The sequence below is a fragment of the Eschrichtius robustus genome, chromosome 9 (assembly GCF_028021215.1).
Source record: "Eschrichtius robustus isolate mEscRob2 chromosome 9, mEscRob2.pri, whole genome shotgun sequence".
NCBI lineage: Eukaryota > Metazoa > Chordata > Mammalia > Artiodactyla > Eschrichtiidae > Eschrichtius > Eschrichtius robustus.
The window spans coordinates 27,162,861-27,189,195 of record NC_090832.1 but is presented as its reverse complement, the minus strand read 5'-3'; the positions used below and the strand labels follow the sequence as shown (position 1 = coordinate 27,189,195).

Here is a 26,335-nt window from a genome sequence, read left to right as displayed (position 1 = left end):
GCTGACAGGGTCTTGGTGCTCCGGTCTGGTGTCAGGCCTGAGCCTCTGAGGTGGGAGAAGCAAGTTCAGGACATTGGACCACCAGAGACCTCCCGGGCCCACGTAATATCAATAGGTGAGAGCTCCCCCAGAGATCTCCGTCTCAACGCTAAGACCCAGCTCCACCCAACGGCCAGCAGACTCCAGCGCTGGGCGCCCCATGCCAAACAACTAGAAAGACAGGAACACAACCCCACCCATTAGCAGAGAGTCTGCCTAAAATCATACTAAGTTCACAGACATCCCAAAACACACCACTGGATGCGGCCCTGCCCACCAGAAAGACAAGATCCAGCCCCACCCACCAGAACACAGGCACCAGTCCCCTCCACCAGGAAGCCTACACAAGCCACTGAACCTACCTCACCCACTGGGGGCAGACACCAAAAACAATAGGAACTGTGAACCTGCAACCTGCGAAAAGGAGACCACAGACACAGTAAGTTAAACAAAATGAGAAGACAGAAATATGCAGCAGATGAAGGAGCAAGGTAAAAACCCACCAGATCAAACAAATGAAGAGGAAATAGGCAGTCTACCTGAAAAAGAATTCAGAGTAATGATAGTAAAGATGATCCAAAATCTTGGAAATAGAATGGAGAAGATACAGGAAACTTTTAACAAGGACCTAGAAGAACAAAAGAGCAAACAAACAATGATGAACAACAAAATAAACAAAATTAAATATTGTCTAGAAGTAATCAATAGCAGAATAACTGAGGCAGAAGAACGGATAAGTGACCTGGAAGATAAAATATTGGAAATAACTACTGTAGAACAGAATAAAGAAAAAAGAATGAAAAGAATTGAGGACAGTCTCAGAGACTTCTGGGACAACATTAAGTGCATCAACATTCGAATTATAGGGGTCCCAGAAGAATAAGAGAAAAAAAAAGGAACTGAGAAAATATTTGAAGAGATTATAGTTGAAAACTTCCCTAATATGAGAAAGGAAATATTCAGTCAAGTCCAGGAAGCACAGAGAGTCCCATACAGGAAAAATCCAAGGAGAAACATGCCAAGACATATATTAACCAAACTATCAAAAAATAAATACAAAGAAAAAATATTAAAAGCAGCAAAGGAAAAGCAACAAATAACATACAAGGGAATCCCCATAAGCTTAACAGCTGATCTTTCAGCAGAAACTCTGCAAGCCAGAAGGGAGTGGCAGGACATATTTAAAGTGATGAAAGGGAAAAACCTACAGTCAAGATTACTCTACCCAGCAAGGATCTCATTCAGATTCAACGGAGAAATTAAAACCTTTAAAGATAAGCAAAAGCTAAGAGAATTCAGCACCACCAAACCAGCTTTACAACAAATGCTAAAGAAACTTCTCTAGGCAGGAAACACATGAGAAGGAAAGATCTACAAAAACAAACCCAAAATAATTAAGAAAATGGTCATAGGGAGATACATATTGATAATTACCTTAAATGTAAATGGATTAAATGCTCCAACTAAAAGACATAGGCTGGCTGAATGGATACAAAAACAAGACCCATATATATGCTGTCTACAAGAGACCCACTTCAGACCAAGGGACACATACAGACTGAAAGTGAGGGGATGGAAAAAGATATTCCATGCAAATGGAAATCAAAAGAAAGCTGGAGTAGCAATACTCATATCAGATACAATAGACTTTAAAATAAAGACTGTTACAAGAGACAAAGAAAGACACTACATAATGATCAAGGGATGAATCCAAGAAGAAGATATAACAATTGTAAATATTTATGCACCCTACATAGGAGCACCTCAACACATAAGGCAAATGCTAACAACCATAAAAGGGGAAACTGACAGTAACACAATAAAAGTAGGGGAGTTTAACACCCCGCTTTCACCAATGGACAGATCATCCAAAATGAAAATAAATAAGGAAACACAAGCATTAAATGACACATTAAACAAGATGGACTTAATTGATATTTATTTATCGAAAAACAACAGAATACACTTTCTTCTCAAGCGCTCATGGAACATTCTCCAGGATAGATCATATCTTGGGTTACAAATCAAGCCTTGGTAAATTTAAGAAAATTGAAATCGTATCAAGTATATTTTCCGACCACAATGCTATAAGTGTAGATACCAATTACAGAAAAGAAACTGTAAAAAATACAAACACATGGAGGCTAAACAATATGCTACTAAATAACCAAGAGATCACTGAAGAAATCAGAGGAAATCAAAAAATACCTAGAAACAAATGACAATGAAAACACAATGACCCAAACCTATGGGATGCAGCAAAAGCAGTTCTAAGAGGGAAGTTTATAGCAATACATTCCTACCTCAAGAAACAAGAAAAATCTCAAATAACCTAACGTTACATCTAAAGCAATTAGAGAAAGGAGAACAAAAAAAAAACCCAAAGTTAGCAGAAGGAAAGAAATCATAAAGATCAGAGCAGAAATAAATGAAAAAGGATGAAGGGAACAGTTTCAAAGATCAATAAAACTAAAAGCTGGTTCTTTGAGAAGATAAACAAATTGATAAACCATTAGCCAGACTCATCAAGAAAAAAAGGGAGAAGACTCAGATCAACAGAATTAGAAATGTAAAAGGAGAAGTAACAACTGACACTGCAGAAATACAAAGGATCTTGAGAGATTACTACAAGCAACTATATGCTAATAAAGTGGACAACCTGGAAGAAATGGACAAATTCTTAGAAAAGCACAACCTTCTGAGGCTGAACCAGGAAGAACTAGAAAATATAAACAGACCAATCACAAACACTGAAATTGAAACTGTGATTAAAAATCTTCCAACAAACAAAAGCCCAGGAACAGATGGCTTCAGAGGCGAATTCTATCAAACATTTAGAGAAGCGCTGACACCTATCCTTCTCAAACTCTTCCAAAATATAGCAGAGGGAGGAACACTCCCAAACTCATTCTACGAGGCCACCATCATGCTGATGCCAAATCCAGACAAAGATGTCACAAAAAAGAAAACCACAGGCCAGTATCACTGATGAACATAGATGCAAAAATCCTCAACAAAATACTAGCAAACAGAATCCAACAGCACATTAAAAGGATCATACACCATGATCAAGTGGGGTTTATCCCAGGAATGCAAGGATTCTTCAATATACACAAATCAATCAATGTGATAAACCATATTAACAAATTGAAGGATAAAAACCATGTGATCATCTCAATAGATGCAGAAGAAACTTTCGACAAAATTCAACACCAATTTATGATAAAATCTCTCTGGAAAGTAGGCATAGAGGGAACCTACCTCAACATAATAGAGCCCATATATGACAAACCACAGCCAACATCGTTCTCAATGGTGAAAAACTGAAACCATTTCCTCTAAGATCAGGAACAAGACAAGGTTGCCCACTGTCACTGCTATTATTCAACACAGTTTTGGAAGTTTTAGCCACAGCAATCTGAGAAGAAAAAGAAATAAAAAGAATCTGAATCGGAAAAGAAGTAAAACTGTCACTGTTTGCAGATGACATGATACTATACATAGAGAATCCTAAAGATGCTACCAGAAAACTATTAGAGCTAATCAATGAATTTGGTAAGGTAGCAGGATACAAAATTAATGCACAGAAATCTCTTGCATTCCTATACACTGATGATGCAAAATCTGAAAGAGAAATTAAGGAAACACTCCCATTTACCATTGCAACAGAAAGAATAAAACACCTAGGAATAAACCTTCCTAAGGAGACAAGAGATCTGTATGCAGAAAACTATAAGACACTGATGAAATAAATTAAAGGTGACACAAGCAGACGGAGAGATATACCATGTTCTTGGATTGGAAGAATCAACATTGTGAAAATGACTCTACTACCCAAAGCAATCTACAGATTCAATGCAATCCCTATCAAACTACCAGTGGCATTTTTCACAGAATTAGAACAAAAAATTTCACAATTTGTATGGAAACACAAAAGACCCCAAATAGCCAAAGTGGTCTTGAGAACGAAAAACAGAGCTGGAGGAATCAGGCTCCCTGACTTCAGACTATACTACAAAGCTAAAGTAATCAACACAGTATGGTACTGGCACAAAAACAGAAATAGAGATCAATGCAACAGGATAGAAATCCCAGAGATAAACCCATGCACATATGGTCACCATATCTTTGATAAAGGAGGCAAAAATATACAATAGAGAAAAGACAGCCTCTTCAATAAGTGGTGCTGGGAAAACTGAACAGCTGCATGTCAAAGAATGAAATTAATACACTCCCTAACACCATTTACAAAAATAAACTCAGATTGGAGTAAAGACCTAAATGTAAAGCCAGACACTATAAAACTCTTAGAGGGAAACATAGTCAGAACACTCTATGACATAAATCACAGCAAGATCCTTTTTGACCTACCTCCTAGAGAAATGGAAATAAAAACAAAAGTCAACAAATGGGACTTAATGAAACTTAAAAGCTTTTGCACAGCAAAGGAAACCATAAATAAGACGAAAAGACAACCCTCAGAATGGGAGAAAATATTTGCAAACAAAGCAACTGACAAAGGATTAATCTGCAAAACATACAAGCAGCTCATGCAGCTCAATATCACAAAAACAAACAACCCAATCCAAAAATGGGCAGAAGACCTAAATAGACATTTCTCCAAAGAAGATACACAGATTGCCAGCAAACACATGAAAGGATGCTCAGCATCACTAATCATTAGAGAAATGCAAATCAAAACTACAATGAGGTATCACCTCACACCAGTCAGAATGGCCATCATCAAAAAATCTACAAACAATAAATGCTGGAAAGGGTGTGGAGAAAAGGGAACCCTCTTGTACTGTTGGTGGGAATGTAAATTGATCCAGCCACTATGGAGAACAGTATGGAGGTTCCTTAAAAAATTGAAGGCAGAACTACCATATGACCCAGCAGTCCCACTACTGGGCATATACCCTGAGAAAACCATAATTCAAAACGAGTCATGTGCCACAGTGTTCATTGCAGCACTATTTACAATAGCCAGGACATGGAAGCAACTGAAGTGTCTATCGACAGATGAATGGATAAAGAAGATGTGGCACATATATACAATGGAATATTACTCAGCCATAAAAAGAAACGAAATTGAGTTATTTGTAGTGAGGTGGATGGACCTAGAGTCTGTGATACAGAGTGAAGTAAGTCAGAAAGAGAAAAATACTGTATGCTAACACATATATATGGAATCTAAAAAAAAAAAAAAAAAAAGGTTCTGATGAACCTAGGGGCAGGACAGGAATAAAGACACAGATGTAGAGAATGGACTTGAGGACACAGGGAGGGGGGATGGGTAAGCTGGGAGGAAGTGAGAGAGTAGCATTGACATATATACACTACCAAATGTAAAATAGCTAGTGGGAAGCAGCTGCATCGCACAGGGAGATCAGCTCGGTGCTCTGTTACCAGCTAGATGGGTGGGATAGGTAGGGTGGGAGGGAGAGGATATGGCGATATATGTATACATATAGCTGATTCACTTTGTTATACAGCAGAAACTAACACAACATTGTAAAGCAATTATATTCGAATAAAGATGTTAAAAATAAAAGTCAGGCAGAATTGTACATATTAGCCCTTTATTCAGGCTGAGTCACACACACTTCTTTGCATTACATTGGCCTTTTGTGTAGCATAGTATACATAATATTGACTCTGGATGTTATATATAGAATATTCAGTGTGTAAGACTGAATAGCAGAAAAAGACTGTGTAGAGAGTTAGCAGTATAATTACAAAACTTAAGTATCTGTACTTTGTAAATAGATAGTATATAAAAAGAGTCTTTTATCAACAAAATGTCCATTTGCTTTAACAGAAAAAAAAGACAGTTTAATGACATTACCTTCATGTGTTGTATTAGAAATGAATGTAAGTAGTGGTTATACCAGCCAGCACGTCTTTGGTTGAAAGTGAAAGAAATTCTGACCCAAACTGCTTTAAGGTAGAAGATAATTTATTTGCTCACATAGTTGAAATGTCCAGAATTACACCTGACTATGTACACACAGCTGAATGTAGGGCTCAAAGACTGTTCTTGCTCTCTCTTTTGTTCTGTGTTCTGTTAAGTTGGTTTCAGTATCAGGTACCACATGATAGCAAGATGGCAGTAGCTCTAGCCCCTGCATCCTTTCTTGTTTCTGTCCAGTGGGAGAAAGTGGGAGATTCCTTTTCAGACATCTAAAAATGTTTCATTTTCTCTCATGGACTCTGATGGCCTGTGTGGATGTTCCTAAACTAATCACTGTGCCTGGGAGAGGAGGCTGTAATGTGTTGATTGGCTTGGGCCTGGCTCAGCTCCTGCAGTTGAGAATGGGAAACGGGAGAGAGGGTGGTACCCAGCTACATACACTGAGAATGGCAAGACTGAATCCTGGTTAGGTGAAGAAGATGGATAGGGGGTCAATATGAACTAAATTGTCTGCACATCCAAGGCTTGGAATAAATCAGAAGGGATTTGACAAAAACCTAGCACTGGACCTGTGAGCTGTAACCTATGTTCCTTAAAAAAAATTGAATACAGTAAAGCCATTTTCTGCCAGATTTTATGATTTTGGAAACTCAGTGGAAGGTTTATTTATCAAGCATTTGACATTTTCCTGAAATATTTCTCCATGATGATTTTTCCAATATTAGCCTACTTAATAAAGTTGAAAAGATTTAAAGTTTTTCTTCCACTCTACAAAAGGAGGGTTTGTGGCATAGTAAAAGTTGGGGTAAGCTCTAAAGCTCTCATTGTGCCTTTGCCATTTCAAGAGAGTTAAGAAAATTTGCTTACCAAGCTGTGTACAATGCACTTCTTTGCATATTTTCTTTGCTTGACTTGTTTTCGTATATTTCCTATAGGGCATGTATATTCTTTGACATAGCTGAGCACCTTACACAGCAAACACTAAAATTTTTTGATTATTATTATATAATATACGGGAATAATCATCTTACCAGAATTTTTAAAACATATTTAAGATTAATTTTGATTGTTGACAGGGACATTGTCAGTGAGTCAGTCATATATTTAGTGAATGTCCGCCTTTGTCTGGGCACTGAAGATACAGTGAGTGTATAGTCCAGTGGGAAAGAGAGATGCTAAGAAAAAACCTAGCAACAATAACGATAAGGAGCATGAAGTTCTTTGAGGAAGAGGGCACAGCACAGTGGTTAGGGACATGGATCCTGCAGCCAGGCTCCCTGTGATCAAATTCTGGTTTCACCACTGTTACGTGACTTTGGTCATGCTACTTAACTTGCGTCTCTTCATTCCTCATTTAAAAAATAAGGGTGATAATAATACCCATGTCATGGAGTTTTGATGAGGATTAAGTGAATTAGTATGAGCAAAAGGCTTAGGACAGTGCCTGGCACAGAGTAAGGGCTCTCTGAGTGGTGCCTCCTATGATTAACCTGTGTGCTCAGAATTCTGTGGAAACATAACAAAGGATTCTTGAGCTTGTCAAAGTTGGCTGGTCGGAGAAGCTTCTCTGAGGAAATAGTGTTTAAACTGCTACCTTATGAACAAGTAAGAGTTAGGAGATGAGAAGTGGGAAGCAGAGGGAGGGGATGTGGAGAGAGCAGGGCATATTTGAGGAAGATCTGAATGGCCTTTGCGTGCGTATGTGCTGTAAGGATTAAGAGTCAGTGCTTATCTAGAAACTAAAACTCTGAGAACAGAGTTTTAGAGTAACTTCCTTCAGGTAGAATCTGGAATGCATGCTTGTGTAATAACGTACTAGTCCAGTGATCCTGAAATCTGGCCCACCATCAGAGTCATTGGGAAGCTTGAAAAAACAACAGAATTCTAGCCTTCATCTTAGTCCTACTGAAACAGATACCTCTGAGAAGTGTATGTGTGTATGTATATATGTATGTATGTATTTATTTATTTATTTTTGGCTGTGTTGGGTCTTCCTTGCTGTGCACGGGCTTTCTTTAGTTGCAGCGAGCAGGGGCTACTCTTCGTTGTGGTGCGCGGGCTTCTCATTGCGGTGGCTTCTCTTGTTGCAGAGCACGGGCTCTAGGTGCGTGGGCTTCAGTAGTTGTGGCTTGCAGACTCACTAGTCGTGGCGCACGGGCTTAGTTGTTCCATAGCATGTGGGATCTTCCCGGACCAGGGCTCGAACCCGTGTCCCCTGCATTGGCAGGCGGATTCTTAACCACTGCACCACCAGGGAAGCCTCAGAAGTTTTTTTTTTAATCACCCCAGCTGAGTCTAGTGATCAGCCTAATTTGGAAAGCACTGTACTAGTCTATGGTGTCACTCTGTTTAAGATGCCTAAATAAATAGCTTATTTCTGTTGATGTAATGGAAATTGCATGTTTGTTTTAATAGAAATATACTCATCTCTTTAAAAAAAAAAAAACTGACAGAATGGTTTCAGTGCTGAATTCAGAGAGGAAGTGGTTTCCTTGGATTGAGAACTCTTTAGTTTTTTTCCTCAGTTTTGTCGGTTATAGTTTGAGTTATATTATGGTCTTTATCAATTAATTCTCTTACTTTGTCTTCTTGCTTACAGACAAGAACTTGCTATAAAACATACTATAATCTTTGCATAAAAATAGTTTCAACTGCAGAATTCATGGTTGAGAAACCCAGTATTGTAAAATATTTGTCTTCACAAATATTACAAATGGTAGAAGCTTGTATGATAGGCAGTCAAGACAGTTTTATGTCGAATCCTGTGGCACACGTATAGCTAATTATGTCTTTCAACTGCTTGTAACAGTTTATATTTTAAGATAGTATATGCGAATATAGCATTTGAGTTTTTCCAAGAATCTGGTCACCTTCAAAGTTGTATGGTATTTGCAAATCTAGACCTAAATATATCATTAGCTAAGTTAAGACAGACCAAAAGGGAGGAGTATATAGAGATTTAGATCTTCCTTAGCAGAGTTCTCTCAGGACATTGGTTTTGTTTAGTTCATGAAAGTTGTATTAGTACAGAATTCATATTTCTAAATTACATGAGATGAAAGGGAAGAATATTTGAGCTCTTTACATAAAGAGGATTAATATGAAGTAAACTTTTTTTTGAACCATGAAAACTAAATTACTGCTATTACAGACTCCATATAATTGCATAAATCATAGCCATGCCTGAATATGTGGAGTCCAGTAGTTTAAAAAAAATCATTCTACTCTAAGAAAAAAGTCATATTACATCTGATAGGCATCTGGCATTTCAAATAAATTATTTGGGCCCAATATGCATCCTTTTTCTACTCATTTCACTTCACAGTTTCAGATTCACTGTTTACACTTATTCTCCTTACCCAATTTCTTAACGCTGCAACTTGAATTAGACATAGTAGTAGCCAGTACATCCTATACCATATTATGCACTTAAATTCACTGGTTCTGCAGCCAGTGGCAAGTCTGCAACGGATAAGAGAAGCTGGTAATTCAGGTGGTTCTATGGCACTATCAACGGCCCTGATAAACGTCTGGCTGACAATGAAAGGCCAGTTGTCTGGAAAATGCAATTTAAAAAATATATAAATATAGATGTCGTGGGGGCTAAAAGAGTTGAATGAGTCCTGGTACCAGTGGGCCAGGAGGTCCCTCTCCTACCTGGAAAACAAAGTGATGAGGAGGAAGTGATGAATGTGTGCAGCAGAAGTGGAATTCTCAGCTCATTCAGAGCAGTTCTCACTTTTTTGTGCCCTTTAAATTAACTGCAAGAGGGGACAACCTAAGCCATGGTGTTTTTAAAAAGCATTGCTTGAATATGATGGTGAAGAACCAAAATATTGTCCCAGAGTAATTTGAAATACACATATATAATGTATATTATATACATAACAATACATTATATAATACATATACAGAACAGTGCATAATCTTAAGCATGTGATGAATTTTCACAATGAACACCTCTGTGTACCAGCACCCAGATCAAGAAACAGAGCATCGCAGAGGCCCCCCTCACATCCTTCAGTCATTACCCGACCCCCACTCGAGGGTGACTACTGAACTGCCTTGTAATAGATTAATGTTACCTGTTTTTATGTTTTCATGTCTAGTTTCTTTTGCTCAACATTATGTTTTGTGAGATTCATCCATATTGTTGCTGGAATTACTAGTTGTTTCTTAAACTCCTAGTCCACGTTTATTGTAATATTTTGGTACTTTAAAGCATTCACATACACCCATAAAATGTAATTATGAGGAACGTAATTATTAGGATGAACACAAGCTCATTGAACTTTAAACAAAGCTTAGTCATGGTTTATAGCAGACTTTATGATTTCAGACCTGGTATTACATATAAATTTTTGAAAGCTAGTATACATCATTTAGGCATTTCCTATGTGTTAGTGGAAGCCTTGTGCCAAATCGAATCTTTTTCTCTGGGGCTAGGCTTTATAGAGTTTGAAGCTTCAGGTGAATCCCATTCACTGCTTCCATGATGATGAGGGCTCGCCTTTGCCTACAGGTGATAGAACTTGAGCAATCTTAGGTCTTTGTAGAATTTATTGAAAAGCAACCCCAGAAGGGGAAGAGTTGCTTAAATGACCCCCGGACACATTCTCTGTCTCTAACCTGGACTTTTCTCTGCTTGTTGACTTGACTCTGCAGGCCAGCTTTCTCCATACAGTGAAACACATGGCCACCAGCAGCTTCTCAATTTTATAAGCTGTAAATTCTACTGTGAGAGAGGGACTGACATTATTTTTTCAGTTATACTTCAGAAAAATCCCAAGTAGATACTTTTGACCTGTCAGCTGTGGCAGGGGCAGAAAATGAGATAGTATGACTGGCCTTGCTTAGACCTGTCCTTGGCCAGTCGATTGTGTTGAGCCATAGGTCTTTCTGGAATCACATGGTGAAAAGAGGGTGCTGTTCCTGGAAGGGTGTTGCTGGGCAGACCAAACTCTGGACATCCACACCACCCTGCTGTAAACTCTGAAGGTTAGGGAAAGTCATGAAAGATCATCTTATCAAAGCTACTTAGACTTCTGAAAGAAATTCTACTGACTGGTGGCTAGACCACAGACAGTGATGATTATTAGGACCCCTGAAATGTTGGGAGCTCTAGTCTATACCGATTCTGAACCATTTCTGTTTGGTACTTTCAAACTCATCATTCGGTCTCATCCCCACTATCCTTAGCTAGATTCAAAAACGTTAGTCACTCTCTTCTATCAGAGTGGTTTTCAACCTTTTGTAAAATAGGAGGATGATGCTTTTTAAATAAAAAAAAATTTTAATCTCACACACAAACAATAGTACATATTTATGAATACATAAAAATGTTGTAGAAGTATCACCAAAACACAAACTACAGGGAGGCACACCGAATTCAGCATTGTGGTAGCCTCGGGCAAGGAGGATGGGGAATGGGGTTGGAAATACAGTAGAGGTTTCAACACTGTCTGTTGTGTTTTGTTACTTTTACTTCTAAAATAATTGTGGGGCAGATATGACAGAATGTTATCTGTGTGTGTCTATTAAAATTTCCCCCAATTTATAAAATAATTAATGTATAAATTAAAAGAATAATTCCTCAAGGTTTCGCCAACATTGATCACGTGGCACTTCTCCTCCGACAACGTTAGGGGGCACCATTGTGTAGTTATAGTTGACACAGGCTAGGAAGCCAGAGAGCCTGGGTTCCGATTCTAGGCCCTGATTCCATTGTTTCCTCTCCGCTGACTTACTTCAGCTCCATGTGCTTCAGTTTCCTCATTTGTAAATTACTACAAAAATTACTTTTTATTTTATCAAAATTTTTACCTCACTTGTTGTGATGTTTTTAAAGTTAATATATTCATCTCTTGGTATCTGTTGGGGATTGGCTCCAGGACCCTCCCAGGATATCAAAATCCCTAGATGCTCAAGTCCCTTATATAAATTGTCGTCATATTTGCATATAATCTATGCATATCCTCCTGTATACTTTAAATCATCCCCAAATTATTTAAAATACCTAATACAATGTAAATACTGTGTAAATAGTTGCCAGCACAGCAAATTCAAGTTTTGCTTTTTGGAACTTTCTGGAATTTTTTTTTCCTGAATATTTTTGGCCCATGGTTGGTTGAATTCACAGATTTGGAACCCACGAATATGGAGGACTGACTGTACATGTAAAATGCTGACCAGCATTTGGAATATAGTAAGCATTCAATAAATATTAGTTATTATTTATTCATGTTATTAATAGGGACAGGAATGACTTCTAATCATGGTTATGTTTTGTTATTTTATTTTTAAAACTTTATTTCATTTCAACTTTATAAGGCGGATTTGTTTTTGTTTTTTTTTTTTGAAGTATAGTTGAGGTACAATGTTATATAAGTTGCAAGTGTACAATATAGTGATTCACGATTTTTAAAGGTTATACACCGTTTATAATTATTATAAAATATTGGCTATATTCCCTGTGTTGTACAATACATCCTTGTAGCTTATTTTATGCCTAATAGCTTGTACCTCTTAATCCCCTACCCCTGTATTGCCCCTCTGCCCTTCTCTCACCCCACTGGTAACCACTAATTTGTCCTTCACGTCTGTGGGTCTGTATAAGACAGATATTTTATCATAGGTGAGGAAAGTAAGAATCCAGGATGTTAAGTAACTTGACTAAACGTCAACAGCTACCAAATGATTGAGCTGGATTTGAACCAAGCTCTGGAGCTCCAAAGCCCCCATTCTTAACCTCTACATTTCACTACCACCAACAATTTAATTCTTATCTTTCTTAAACAACTTGCAAAGAAATCAGAAAAAAATGGTCTAAAACTCTTGAACTTAGGTAAATGACGTATGATTTAGAATTGGGATGATAGGAAATTGTATGTAGGTAACTAAAGGAAATTTTTTAAATTTAGCATTTTTTTAAAAAAATAAATTTATTTATTTATTTATTTATTTTTGGCTACGTTGGGTCTTTGTTGCTGCGTGCAGGCTCTCTCTAGTTGCGGAGAGCAGGAGCCACTCCTCGCCGCGGTGTGCGGGCTTTTCACTGCGGTGGCCTCTCTTGTTGCGGAGCACGGGCTCTAGGCGTGCGGGATTCAGCAGTTGTGGCTCATGGGCTCTCTTAGAGCACAGGCTCAGTAGTTGTGGTGCACGAGCTCAGTTGCTTCGCGGCATGTGGGATCCTCCCAGACCAGGGCTCGAACCCGTGTCCCCTGCATTGGCAGGCGGATTCCCAACCACTGCACCACCAGGGAAGTCCTAAAATTTAGCATTTTTATATACCACATATTAGCATATCTACTATATGCTAGAGACCATGCTAACGATTTACAGAAACTTTATTACACTAAATTCTTATACCATCATGCATGTAGTCATTCTGTTTCTTTTTTAGAAATGAGGAATCAGTCTCAGAGATATTACATAACTTGTGCAGGGTCACACAACTACTAAATGGAATCAAGACTATGCCTGCCATCACATTGTTTTTCTTTTTTTCATTAAGCTGAACTAGCTTTCTCACATGATCAGTTATTGTTTGTAATTTAATTTTGATGTAGATATACATATATTCAGGGTTTTTCATCTGGTCATTTTGTTATTTCCTCATAGTTTACAAAATTGAAGGCAAACAGCATGTAAAACATTTGATCAGGGTTGACTTCGTGCAGCTATGTGATATAAATCATTTTTGTAGTAATTCAGAGTATTACCTGTAGTAATCAGCATAATTCAGAGTATAATAATTCAGAGTATAATCATTTTTGTAGTAATTCAGAGTATAATGACAAATTTTCTCAACTTGTTTTTTCCAAGGTGAAAAATATACCTTCGGATGGCCCTTTAAAATGTAATAAATGTAAAAGCTAAGATTTGAAAATTATCCATTTCAACTTGGTAGATTTTGCACACATTTAACAGTAAAACTATTACCATTTTGTTTCTTATAGAATATGCTGGTATAGGGTGCTGACTTTATTTACAAGAAACAAAGATTTTCAGGGCCTTTTCCTATCCTGAAGAAAAATGCATTGAGTGTGTGTTTAATCACTGCTATGTTTGTCTTAGTGTGAGATTTAGATTTTCCTGCTTTGAGTAGATCTAAAAACATTATCATGGTGCCTTATTTTTTTGTAGTTCATCACTTTTAGTAGGTCTTATGCATTATTATAGTACAAAAACAATGTATATATGATATATAGGTGGCAGTATCCTGATAGTGAAAGTGGTGTGTTTTCCCCTGATTTGTTGTCATGGGTACCGAGTATCCAAGTGGTGTGATGGAAAGTGATCAAGTCTTCCTCTTTCACCAGGCGATCAGACTTTGAGAATTTGGGATGTGAAGACAACAGGAGTCAGAACTGTGGTTCCAGCACATCAGGCAGAAATTCTGAGTTGTGACTGGTGTAAATACAATGAGGTACCCTGTCTGGTTCTATCCTGAGCTGCTGAGCCCTTCCTAATGTTGAAATGTTTTAGATTTTATTTTATCTTTGTTTATGTGGACTTTGATAGTGTTTATGGACCATTAAGTTAAATTCAGTCCCTTTCGTTTCTAATTGATGATTGTGAGTGACCTGCATTAGCATTAATTGGATTTAAGTGCACATAAAACAGGCTGAATAAGAAACAGAAGTTCTCAAAAGTTCAATAGTGCAGCCTTACTTGTTTATTTGGGAAACTGCTTTACAAGTTACCTAAGTTTTTACTTTATTGCTGTTAACCCTGCCAATTTGTATCATCTTTTGCTTTCATTTCTTGTTCATTTTGCTAGTGAGGCTGCTGAACTATTTGTAACTTGATTTTTAATTTGACAGTCCATCAGTTTTTAGAATTTTCTGTTTCATCTTCCCTTATAAGCCTAACCAAGCTTCATGTTTCTGTAAGGATAGCAGTGTCCATTTGTAACTTTTTGCAGAGCTTCAGCTAACTATATGAGCATATGAATTAGAAATAGAAATGGATTAAATATGTGTTGATATGCTGTTTAAATATATTTATGTACCTGAAGCAGTCTGTTGACTATGACAAATAAGTATAACATATGCCTTGTTTTTCCCACTTTTAAAGTAATCAGTGAAGGTTAAGAGAACATTGTATCGGCTGAGTTCTTTAAATAGAAAGAAATAAAATAGATTTTAAAAATATAGAACATATTCAAAATAATACTTGATTTTAATAAAATTTTCAGTGCTGATGACTACAGTTCAAATCTCTCTCATGAATTTTCCAAATAGGAAAATGAAATTGTGGACTGTGTGTTATACTTTTGGGAATTCTAAAAAAGTTGCTGATATATACTTGAGAGTAGTTTAAAAATTAAAAAAGAAATCATTGCAGCTTTTTTTCAGAGGAGCTTATATTGAAGTGGAAAATGTTCAGACAATAGATTACTGCCCTGGTTGATGTGGAATGGGGCTGAGTGCGGGCGCAGCTCTTGGCCTCTTCAGCCATGAACTCTGGGTTCACCTAGGGTGCTAGATAGCAGAATTTATAAAACCTGACTAGATAGGAGACTTACCACTTTCTGCATAAATTCTCAGATAGTGTTACATATTATATTAAGACATGGCCCATGAGAGTTGAGAACAGTGATTGATTTAGAATTAGAAAAACATAAAAATTTAATTTATACATTGCACTTTCAAATATTTGTAAATTAGCAGGCATCTTGCCTTTTAATGCTTGGTAGAAACCTCAGAGGATGCTGAAAAGAAAGGTGGGCTCATTTGTCAGGTATAATTTTTAAAATCTTATGTTCTTATTAATATTCCTAAAAGTAGATTGGAAAATCTACAATGCTGTTTGAGACTCTGCCTTTTTCTGTTGTGTCTAGTGTTCCATCATATGCCTAAAGCATATTGAGTTCCTTTTCTCTCAAGTCCTACTAATTTTTGCTTTTTGATGTATATTCTGACTCCTTTCTATAATGTTATATAACTTTTCAAGAATGACTCCTGGGATCAGATTAAGTAAATACCAGAAAATAGACACTGTTTCTAGTAGGAAAGCTTGGGTACTGCTTAATTGCAAAGATGTCACACTTTACTTTTCTCTGAATTGTTTTCAGAATTTGCTAGTGACAGGGGCAGTTGATTGTAGTTTGAGAGGCTGGGACTTGAGGAATGTACGACAACCAGTATTTGAACTTCTTGGTCACACCTATGCTATTAGGAGAGTGAAAGTAAGTTTTTATCTTTTCTTTTTATACATAGAACAAAAATATAATTAATGAAGTATATATAAAAGGTGTTTAGGGGATGGGGTTATTGATTCTTTTTTATGCATGTTTTTGTTATCCAATGAATGATAATGAATATTGAAAGATAAAATTGGGTAAAATACTGGAATAATTATTGAATGAATTGTAATAATGTAGTCGAGCAGTACTTAGGATTAAATAAAATGTTTTTCTCATTCTGTCATCCCCATTCTACTATTCCTTTTAATATTTTTTAACTATAGTAATTTACTTTTAGTATTATATTCTTTACAATTTTTCATTCAGTGGGAAGATTTCTTTATTTTGTTGAAACTTGCACAGAGAGAGAGTTAATTCTCTATTTTCCCTAACATGATTGTATATATGAATGTTCTCAGAAGTTTAGGGTATAGACAGTTTTCCACTTTGTAAACAGCAGAGGATGAGGTAGCTTTTTTCTGCTAATCCCCTCAAATTTGTCAGGTATAAGGTGACTTAAGTTAGTTTCCCAGCTTTTATTTAGGTAAATTTTGCTAAGTCACTGTGGAAAACATCTTATTAAGGGACATTTCCCAATTTCATTCTTTGTTTTTTACATTAAGGATAAAAAGGTACCTTTTTGATCTTTTCATTAAGATAATTATGTTATTCCTATTTAAAAAATTCTAAATTGTAGTTAATATTTTAAATTTTACTGGTTACAACTCAACACATGAGACACAGTGCCCTGATGTTTTTTCATGGCTCACAGGTTTTAGTAGTTAAAAAATATTTTCTATATATATTTCACAGTGCTTCTGAGAATGAAATAGGGTAATGTAGTGAAAGTATTTTGCAAACTATGAAGAGCATTCAAATGTAATTATATTATGTATATATAACTATTAAAGTACTGGTAAGAAAAACATGGAAGAAATAAAATTGCAATGGGCAGCCTGGTGAAACATGTTTATTACTAAATATTACTTGTCTTTAAATTTGCAGTTTTTGACCTTGATATCATTTTCATTAGATGTGATATACAAATAACATAAAAATTATTTAAAAACTTTTAACATTTAAATGTTTATTTGATACTTGTGCTAATAGCAATCATAATATGTATTCACAAAATTGGTTAAGTTAGATGAACTTTATTATAATGTTCATGGAAATGACCTTATGAAGTAGCATGTTATAATTACAGTTAACCTCAAAAAGGGTTTTTTGTGTTTTTTTTGTAGTTTTCACCATTTCATGCTTCTGTGTTGGCCTCTTGCTCCTATGATTTTACTGTAAGGTACAGTGGCTTTTGATATGTTTCATTGTGAAATACCAAGTACCATTTGCATCTTTGCAGCTTTTCTGAAGGGTAATATGTTATCTTACTATTACAAAAATAATCTGAGCTGGGCACATAAGAATATTTGCCACTGAGATTAATATTATATTTTTCTGTTTTTATGATCTGGCCACATATATGAGTAAATTCTTTAGTATTTAAAGGTTAGCTTGATTGCTCTGTTTAAAAGCCTTTTTTCCTGACAGTTGTTCCTCGTAATATCTTCCTATGCTATAAATTGAATAGCCAGTATCTTTTCAATTTAAATTTTAAAAATTATGAAATTTTATTTCTTCAGTCTGATTATGTGAATCTTAAGGCTAAGATTGTTATATATGAAAAAATCAGCATGAGTGTATGTATGTTTGTGAATATATATGTATGACCGTTTATGTATGTGTATGCACGTGTGTATCTATGTATTAATATGTGTATGTGTATCTCTAATCATACCCCCAGTTCTGATCCCATACCACACAGGGTTCATTCTACTTTTTCTCCTTTTCCAGATTTAAAACTCCTGATTCTTATTATTCACAATATATTTACCTATTTGCTACCCTGGAATTCTCGGAAAGTAGTTTAGAAATCACTGTATATCAGTTCATAGAGATCTTTTTCATTCTGCATAATACTCCATTGTGTAGACGTATTATAGTTTATTCAACTAGTCTCCTACATATGGGCATTTAGCTTGTTACAAATATTTTATAAATAAACAGTGCCACAATGAATAATAACCTTGTAAGTACATACACTCACATCACTAGAGAATTAGCTTCAGAATATATTCCCAGATGTGGGATTGCTGGATTAAAAGGTAAACATATACATATATATATAGTTTTGTTAGATATTACCAAATTCCTGTCCGTAAGGAATATACCAGTTTCCATTCCAAGCAGCAGTGTTTGAGACTCCCTGTTTCTCTACCATCTAAAGATGGTTGATTCTTTTTTTTTTAATTAATTAATTAATTTTATTTTTGGCTGTGTTGGGTCCTCGTTGCTGAGCGCGGGCTTTCTTTTAGCTGTGGCAAGCGGGGGCTACTCTTCGTTGTGGTGCATGGGCTTCTCATTGTGGTGGCTTCTCTTGTTGCAGAGCACGGGCTCTTGCCACACAGACTTCAGTAGTTGTGGCACGTGGGCTCTAGAGCTCAGACTCAGTAGTTGTGGTGCACGGGCTTAGTTGCTCTGCGGCATGTGGGATCTTCCCAGAGCAGGGCTCGAACCCGTGACCCCTGCATTGGCAGGCAGATTCTTAACCATTGTGCCACCAGGGAAGCCCCAAGATCATGGATTCTTTAGGGGTTTCCAAGTTTGTGATCATATCATCTATAAATATAGTTTTACATCTTCAATTCCAATTCTGATGCCCCTAATTGATTTATCTAATTGCATTGGCAGATACCTATATTACAGTGTTAAATAGTGTTATAGAGGATGTCTTAATTCTTGTATTAGTAAAAATGCCTCTAGTGTTTCCTTGTTAAAAGTAAGATACTGACTTTAAGACAAAGTGTATATACTTATTTATCATGCTAAGAAAGTATGCATCAACTCCAGTTTTCTTGAGTGTTTTTTTTTTTTTTAGAGTCAGGAATTGATCTTAAGTTTTGTTGAAGGCTTTTTCAGCATCTATGGAGATGATCATGATTTTTTTTTTTGAGCTATTAATATAATGTATTATATTAATGGATTGAACCAACCTTGCATTCTTAGACTAAATCCCTCTTGTTCTTTGTGTATCATTATCTTACTGTGGTGTTGGATTTTGTCTGCTAATATTTTATTTAGAGCTTTTACATCAATATTTGAAGGTGATATTGACCTATATTTGTATGTGTACCTGTAATCATACCCCTCATTCTGATCCCATGCCACACAGGGTTCACATAGGGGTTTTTTTCTGTTTCTTTTTTTAAATTTTTGGTTTGTGTATCAGTGTTTTAATTGCTTCATAAAAAAGAATTAAGAGGTTTTTCTACATTTTCTAAGCTCTGGAACAATTTGTGCAACACAGAGGGTATTTGGTTTTTGAAGTGTTGGTAGATTTTCCCTGTGAAACCATCCAGGCATGGTTCTTTTTGTGGAGTACTTCTTGATAACTTTCTTTACTTCTTCTATGGAAATTTGTCTGTTTAAACTGTCTATCTCTAATGGGAGTTTAGGAAATTATCCTTTGCTTATAGGTTTCACATTTATTTATACGGATGTCTGTAGAGTCATGATTTTTTAATTTCTTCTGATTCAATGGTTATTTCACTCTTGTCATTTCTGATTTTGTATATATGTGATTCCTACTTTAAGTTATCTAATGGCATGTTTATTTCATTATTTTTTCTTCAGCATACAAGATTTTGATTTATTAATGAGAACTACTGTTTTTCTATTCAGTACCTCATTAATTACTGCTTTTATCTTTATTTCCTTCTTGATACTTTCTTTTGGCTTACTTTCTTCTTTTTCCAAGTTTTGATCTGGGAATTTACTTATTTTTATTGTTTCATTTTGTTAATAAAGTGTTTACGGCTATGAATTTTCTTCTAGTTTTCATTTCAATTGTAACTCATAAATTCTGATATATAATTATTTTCATTATCATTAAAAAAATGTGTAACTTCTATTTGTATTTCATCTTTCTCCCAAAAGTTGTTTAGTAGGAAGTTATTTAATTTCCACATGAAAGTGCCTTTTAATTTTTTAAAATTTGTTAATAATTTCTAGTTTTATTGTGATCAGAGAACACTGTTTTTAGTCATTCTGTTTTATGGAATATGTTGATTTTTTTGTGGAGGAGAACCTAATAAATGATCAATTTTTGTGAATGTTACATATGCAATTGAGAAGAAGGTATATTCTCTATTATCACACTGTAAAGTTAAATATATAACCATAAGCTCTACTAATTGATTATGTTATTTAGATCTTCTGTATCCTTTCCTATTTTTGGTCCACTTAATCCATTTTGTACTGAGAATGGAATGTTAAAATCTCCTATTATCAGTGGGCTTCTATCTATGTCTCCCTGAATCTCTTCTAGTTTTGACTTTGTAAAGCCATATGCTGTATTATTTGGTGCATAGATATTTACAACATACGTTTAGTGAACTGAGACTTTTAGCATCAAAGAGACTCTTTCTTTGACACAGTAAATTGCTTTTTAGTTTTAATTATGCTTTATCTCTTCTTAGTACCATTGCCCCTGCTTTCATATTGTTCCCATCTTCCAGGTATACCTTTTTCCATACTTTTATTTTTAGTTTTTTTGAACCATGTTGTTTCCAGTATGTCTTTCGTATAGAGCATATATTTGGGTTTTGCTTGGCAAGCTAAATCAAAAATCTTTTTATTATAATATGCAAGTTTAACCTAGTCATATTTCTTGATAAAAATATGTTTGATAGCAAGTCTGTCATATTATTTTATGTTATGATTATTATGTGTATTATGTTCTGTTCATTGTTTCTGTGTGTGGTGTATTTTTTGTTGTGCTTTGGGGTTTTTTTTGCTCTTTTATTAAAAAATTTATATTTAGGTAAGTTTTTTTCTTTGTTTCAGTGGCTTCCTTTGGTCTTATAAATTTTGTAATGCTTTTATTCCCTTTATTTTGTTTTATTTAAACTTAAAAAAAAAACACCGCAAACAGTTCACCCACTTCTCCTTCTCCCCATCTGCTGCCTCTGGCAACCACCAATCTTCTGTTCTATCTGTGAACTTGTTTTTGTTTTGTTTTGTTTTTGTTTTTGTTCATCCATGTTGTTGCAAATGGCACAATTTCATTCTTTCGTTATGACTGAATAATATTCCATTGTATACATATGCCACAATTTCTTTATCCATTCGTCTGTTGATGGACACTTTCTTTCCATATTTTGACTATTGTAAATAGTGCTGCAAGGAACATGGGGATACATATATCTTTCTGTGTTAATGTTTTTGTTTTCTTCAGATAAATACCCAGGAGTGGAATTGTTGGATCATATGGTATTCTATTTTAAGATTTTTGAGGAACATCTGTACTGTTTTCCATAGTGGCCTCACCAGTTTGCATTCCCACCAACAGTGCACAAGGGTTCCCTTTTTCTCCACATCCTTTCCAACACTTACTATTTCTTGTCATTTTGATAACAGCTATTGTAGTTTTGATTTGCATTTCCCTAGATTAATGATGTTGAGCAACTTTTCATGTGCCTGTTGGCCGTCTCTATGTCTTCTTTGGAAAAATGTCTGTTCTGATCTTCTGCCCATTATTAAAATTGGATAGTTTGGTTTTTTGCTGTTGAGTTGTGTGAATTCTTTATATATTTTGGATATTAGCCCTTCATCAGATATATGATTTTAAAATATTTCTTCCCATTCCGTAGGTCACCTTTTCATTTTGTTGATGGTTTCCTTTACTGTGCAGAAGCTTTTCAGTTTGGTGTAGTCCTACCTGTTTCTTTTTACAATACCAGTACCATACTGTTTTAATTACCATAGCTTTGTAATATAGTTTGAAATCAGGAAGCATGATGCCTCCAGCTTTGTTCTTCTTTCTCAAGATTACTTTGGCTATTCAGGGTCTTTTGTGGTTCCATACAAATTTTAGGATTGTTTGTTTTATTCTGTGAAAAATGCCATTGGAGTGGCCATCAAACTCAATAGTAAAAAAGCTAAAAGTTTTTCCTGTAAAGTCAGGAACAAGACAAAGGTGCCCACTCTTGCCACTTTTATTCAACATAATATTGGAAGTCCTAGTCAGAGCTATTAAAGAAGAAAAAGAAATAAAAGGCACCCAGATTGGAAAGGAAGAAGTAAAATTGTCATTATTTGCAGATGACATGATATTGTATCTAGAAAACCCTAAAGACTCCATAAAGAATGTTAGAACTAATAAATTCAGTAAAGTTGCAGGATACAAAATCAGTACACAAAAATCTGTTGCACTTCCATATACTAATAATGAACTATCAGAAAGAGAAATTAAGAAAATAACCCCATTTACAATTGCATCAAAAAGAATAAAATACTTAGGAGTAAATTTAATATAGGAGGTGAAATACCTGTTTATTGAAAACCATAAGAAATTAATGAAAGGAATTAAAGAAGACACGAAGAAATGGAGAGATAGCCTGTGCTCATGGATTGGAAGGATTACTATTGTTAAATTGTCCATACAACCCAAAGCAATATACAGATTTAATGCTATCCTTATCATTAGTCCCTTGTTTTTCAAAAAATTTAACCATTTATTATCTGGTTTGTTAGTTAGTTTGTTTTTTTTTTAAACATCTTTATTGGAGTATAATTGCTTTACAATGGTGTGTTAGTTTCTGCTTTATAACAAAGTGAATCAGTTATACATATACATATGTTCCCATATCTCTTCCCTCTTGCATCTCCCTCCCTCCCACCCTCCCTATCCCACCCCTCTAGGTGGTCACAAAGCACCGAGCTGATCTCCCTGTGCTATGCGGTTGCTTCCCACTAGCTATCTATTTTACACTTGGTAGTGTCTATATGTCTATGCCACTCTCTCACCCTGTCACATCTTACCCCTCCCCCTCCCCATATCCTCAAGTCCATTCTCTAGTAGGTCTGTGTCTTTATTCCCGTCTTGCCACTAGGTTCTTCATGACCTTTATTTTCCCTTAGGTTCCATATATATGTGTTAGCATACTGTATTTGTTTTTCTCTTTCTGACTTACTTCACTCTGTATGACAGACTCTAACTCCACCCACCTCACTACAAATACCTCCATTTCATTTCTTTTTATGGCTGAGTGATATTCCATTGTATATATGTGCCACATCTTCTTTATCCATTCATCCGATGATGGACACTTAGGTTGCTTCCATGTCCTGGCTATTGTCAATAGAGCTGCAATGAACATTTTGGTACATGACTCTTTTTGAATTATGGTTTTCTCAGGGTATATGCCCAGTAGTGGGATTGCTGGGTCGTATGGTAGTTCTATTTTTAGTTTTTTAAGGAACCTCCATACTGTTCTCCATAGTGGCTGTATCAATTTACATTCCCACCAACAGTGCAAGAGGGTTCCCTTTTCTCCACACCCTCTCCAGCATTTATTGTTTCTAGATTTTTTGATGATGGCCATTCTGACCGGTGTGAGATGATATCTCATTGTAGTTTTGATTTGCATTTCTCTAATGATTAATGATGTTGAGCATTCTTTCATGTGTCTTTTGGCAATCTGTATATCTTCTTTGGAGAAATGTCTATTTAGGTCTTCTGCCCATTTTTGGATTGGGTTGTTTGTTTTTTTGTTATTGAGCTGCATGAGCTGCTTGTAAATCTTGGAGACTAATGCTTTGTCAGTTGCTTCATTTGCAAATATTTTCTCCCATTCTGAGGGTTGTCTTTTGGTCTTGTTTATGGTTTCCTTTGCTGTGCAAAAGTTTTTAAGTTTCATTAGGTCCCATTTGTTTATTTGTGTTTTTATTTCCATTTCTCTAGGAGCTGGGTCAAAAAGAATCTTGCTGTGATTTATGTCATAGAGTGTTCTGCCTATGTTTTCCTCGAAGAGTTTGATAGTGTCTGGCCTTACACTTAGGTCTTTAATCCATTTTGAGTTTATTTTTGTGTATGGTGTCAGGGAGTGTTCTAATTTCATACTTTTACATGTATCTGTCCAGTTTTCCCAGCACCACTTATTGAAGAGGCTGTCTTTTCTCCACTGTATATGCTTGCCTCCTTTATCAAAGATAAGGTGACCATATGTGCGTGGGTTTATCTCTGGGCTTTCTATCCTGTTCCATTGATCTATATTTCTGTTTTTGTGCCAGTGCCAAACTGTCTTGATTACTGTAGCTTTGTAATATAGTCTGAAGTCAGGGAGCCTGATTCCTCCAGCTCCATTTTTCGTTCTCAAGATTGCTTTGGCTATTCGGGGTCTTTTGTGTTCCCATACAAATTGTGAAATTTTTTGTTCTAGTTCTGTGAAAAATGCCATTGGTAGTTTGATACGGATTGCATTGAATCTGTAGATTGCTTTGGGTAGTAGAGTCATTTTCACAATGTTGATTCTTCCAATCCAAGAACATGGTATATCTCTCCATCTATTTGTATCATCTTTAATTTCTTTCATCAGTGTCTTATAATTTTCTGCATACAGGTCTTTTGTCTCCTTAGGTAGGTTTATTCCTAGATATTTTATTCTTTCTGTTGCAATGGTAAACGGGAGTGTTTTCTTAATTTCACTTTCAGATTTTTCATCATTAGTGTATAGAAATGCAAGAGATTTCTGTGCATTAATTTTGTATCCTGCTACTTTACCCAATTCATTGATTAGCTCTAGTAGTTTTCTGGTAACATCTTTAGGATTCTCTATGTATAGTATCATGTCATCTGCAAACAGTGACAGCTTTACTTCTTCTTTTCCAATTTGGATTCCTTTTATTTCTTTTTCTTCTCTGATTGCTGTGGCTAACACTTCCAAAACTATGTTGAATAATAGTGGTGAGAGTGGGCAACCTTGTCTTGTTCCTGATCTTAGTGGAAATGGTTTCAGTTTTTCACCATTGAGGACAATGTTGGCTGTGGGTTTGTCACATATGGCCTTTATTATGTTGAGGAAAGTTCCCTCTATGCCTACTTTCTGCAGGGCTTTTATCATAAATGGGTGTTGAATTTTGTCGAAAGCTTTCTCTGCATCTATTGAGATGATCATATGGTTTTTCTCCTTCAATTTGTTAATATGGTGTATCACGTTGATTGATTTGCGTATATTGAAGAATCCTTGCATTCCTGGAATAAACCCCACTTGATCATGGTGTATGATCCTTTTAATGTGCTGTTGGATTCTGTTTGCTGGTATTTTGTTGAGGATTTTTGCAGGTTTGTGAGTTTTTAATGGTATTTATTTTAACTCCTACTTACTGCATGTACAATAACCGATGAGCTTATTTTACCTTCCTTTTTTTTACCCTCCCTTTTGCATCAAATTTTGAGTTGTTTTATTTATATTTTGTTAGAACTTACCACATATAACATGTCATACATATCATATTATATATTATTCTTCCACTCTTGTTTCCAATTTTGTTTTCATCTTAGATACATAACTATATATATTAAATGCTCATCATCAGTCTTTTTGCTAAAATTTCCTCATCATGTTTTAGTTTGATGAAGTTTATATTCTAGTAAATTCCTCAAGAAGGGCTCATGGGTACAGACTTCTCAGGAGCTCTCGCATATTTAAAACTATTTCTCTGTAGTCTCGATGCTTGAAGGATAGCTTAGCTGAATATGAACTCCTTGATTTACATTTCTTTCCTATAGGGACTCCAATTAAACATAAATTGAATCTCTCTTACTTGTCTTCTATATCAGATACTTTCTCTCTGATACGTTTTTAGTCTCATTTTCATTCCTTGGTTATTTTTCTCCTGTCTTTGATGTCCTTATATTTTTGTGTAAATTTATTCTTTGAGCACCATGTAATTTTGTCTTCATTTCTGATATGAATTTGCCGTTTTTCTTCTATTTCTTTCTTGTGTCCAGTTAGCTCTATTTCACTTTTTCCTGTTTTTGTCCACTTCTTTTCTTTGTTTTTGAATTCTTGATTGTAAGGGGAAAGCTCTATACTTCCGACACCAGATGTATGTGGAGTTTTCCCACACCAAGAAATTCTCTAATTCTCAGCAGACACCAATGGTGTGTCCTACAAAGTTAACTCAATTCTAATTCTATCTACCTGGAGATAACATCAGATCCCACAGATTAAGAGCTCAGTTCCACTAGACTGCCCTTACTTCAGATGCAAATTGCAAGCCTAGATTGTTACCTGTACTTCTGACTGACTAGCTGTAAATTGGGGTTCCCAAGAGCCCCTCCTCAGGTTTGA

At 35.7% G+C, this 26,335-nt stretch overlaps 1 protein-coding gene across 1 annotated transcript in view; it reads left to right on the top strand.

Moving 5' to 3' along the window:
• The window catches only part of PEX7 (peroxisomal biogenesis factor 7), an 86,881-nt gene that overhangs the window by 18,929 nt on the left and 41,617 nt on the right, over window positions 1–26,335 (top strand). Inside the window, exons 6-8 of the mRNA XM_068551221.1 lie at window positions 14,275–14,381; window positions 16,032–16,145; window positions 17,387–17,442. Coding sequence (XP_068407322.1) covers window positions 14,275–14,381; window positions 16,032–16,145; window positions 17,387–17,442 — 277 coding nt within the window. The remainder of the gene's footprint in view (window positions 1–14,274; window positions 14,382–16,031; window positions 16,146–17,386; window positions 17,443–26,335) is intronic.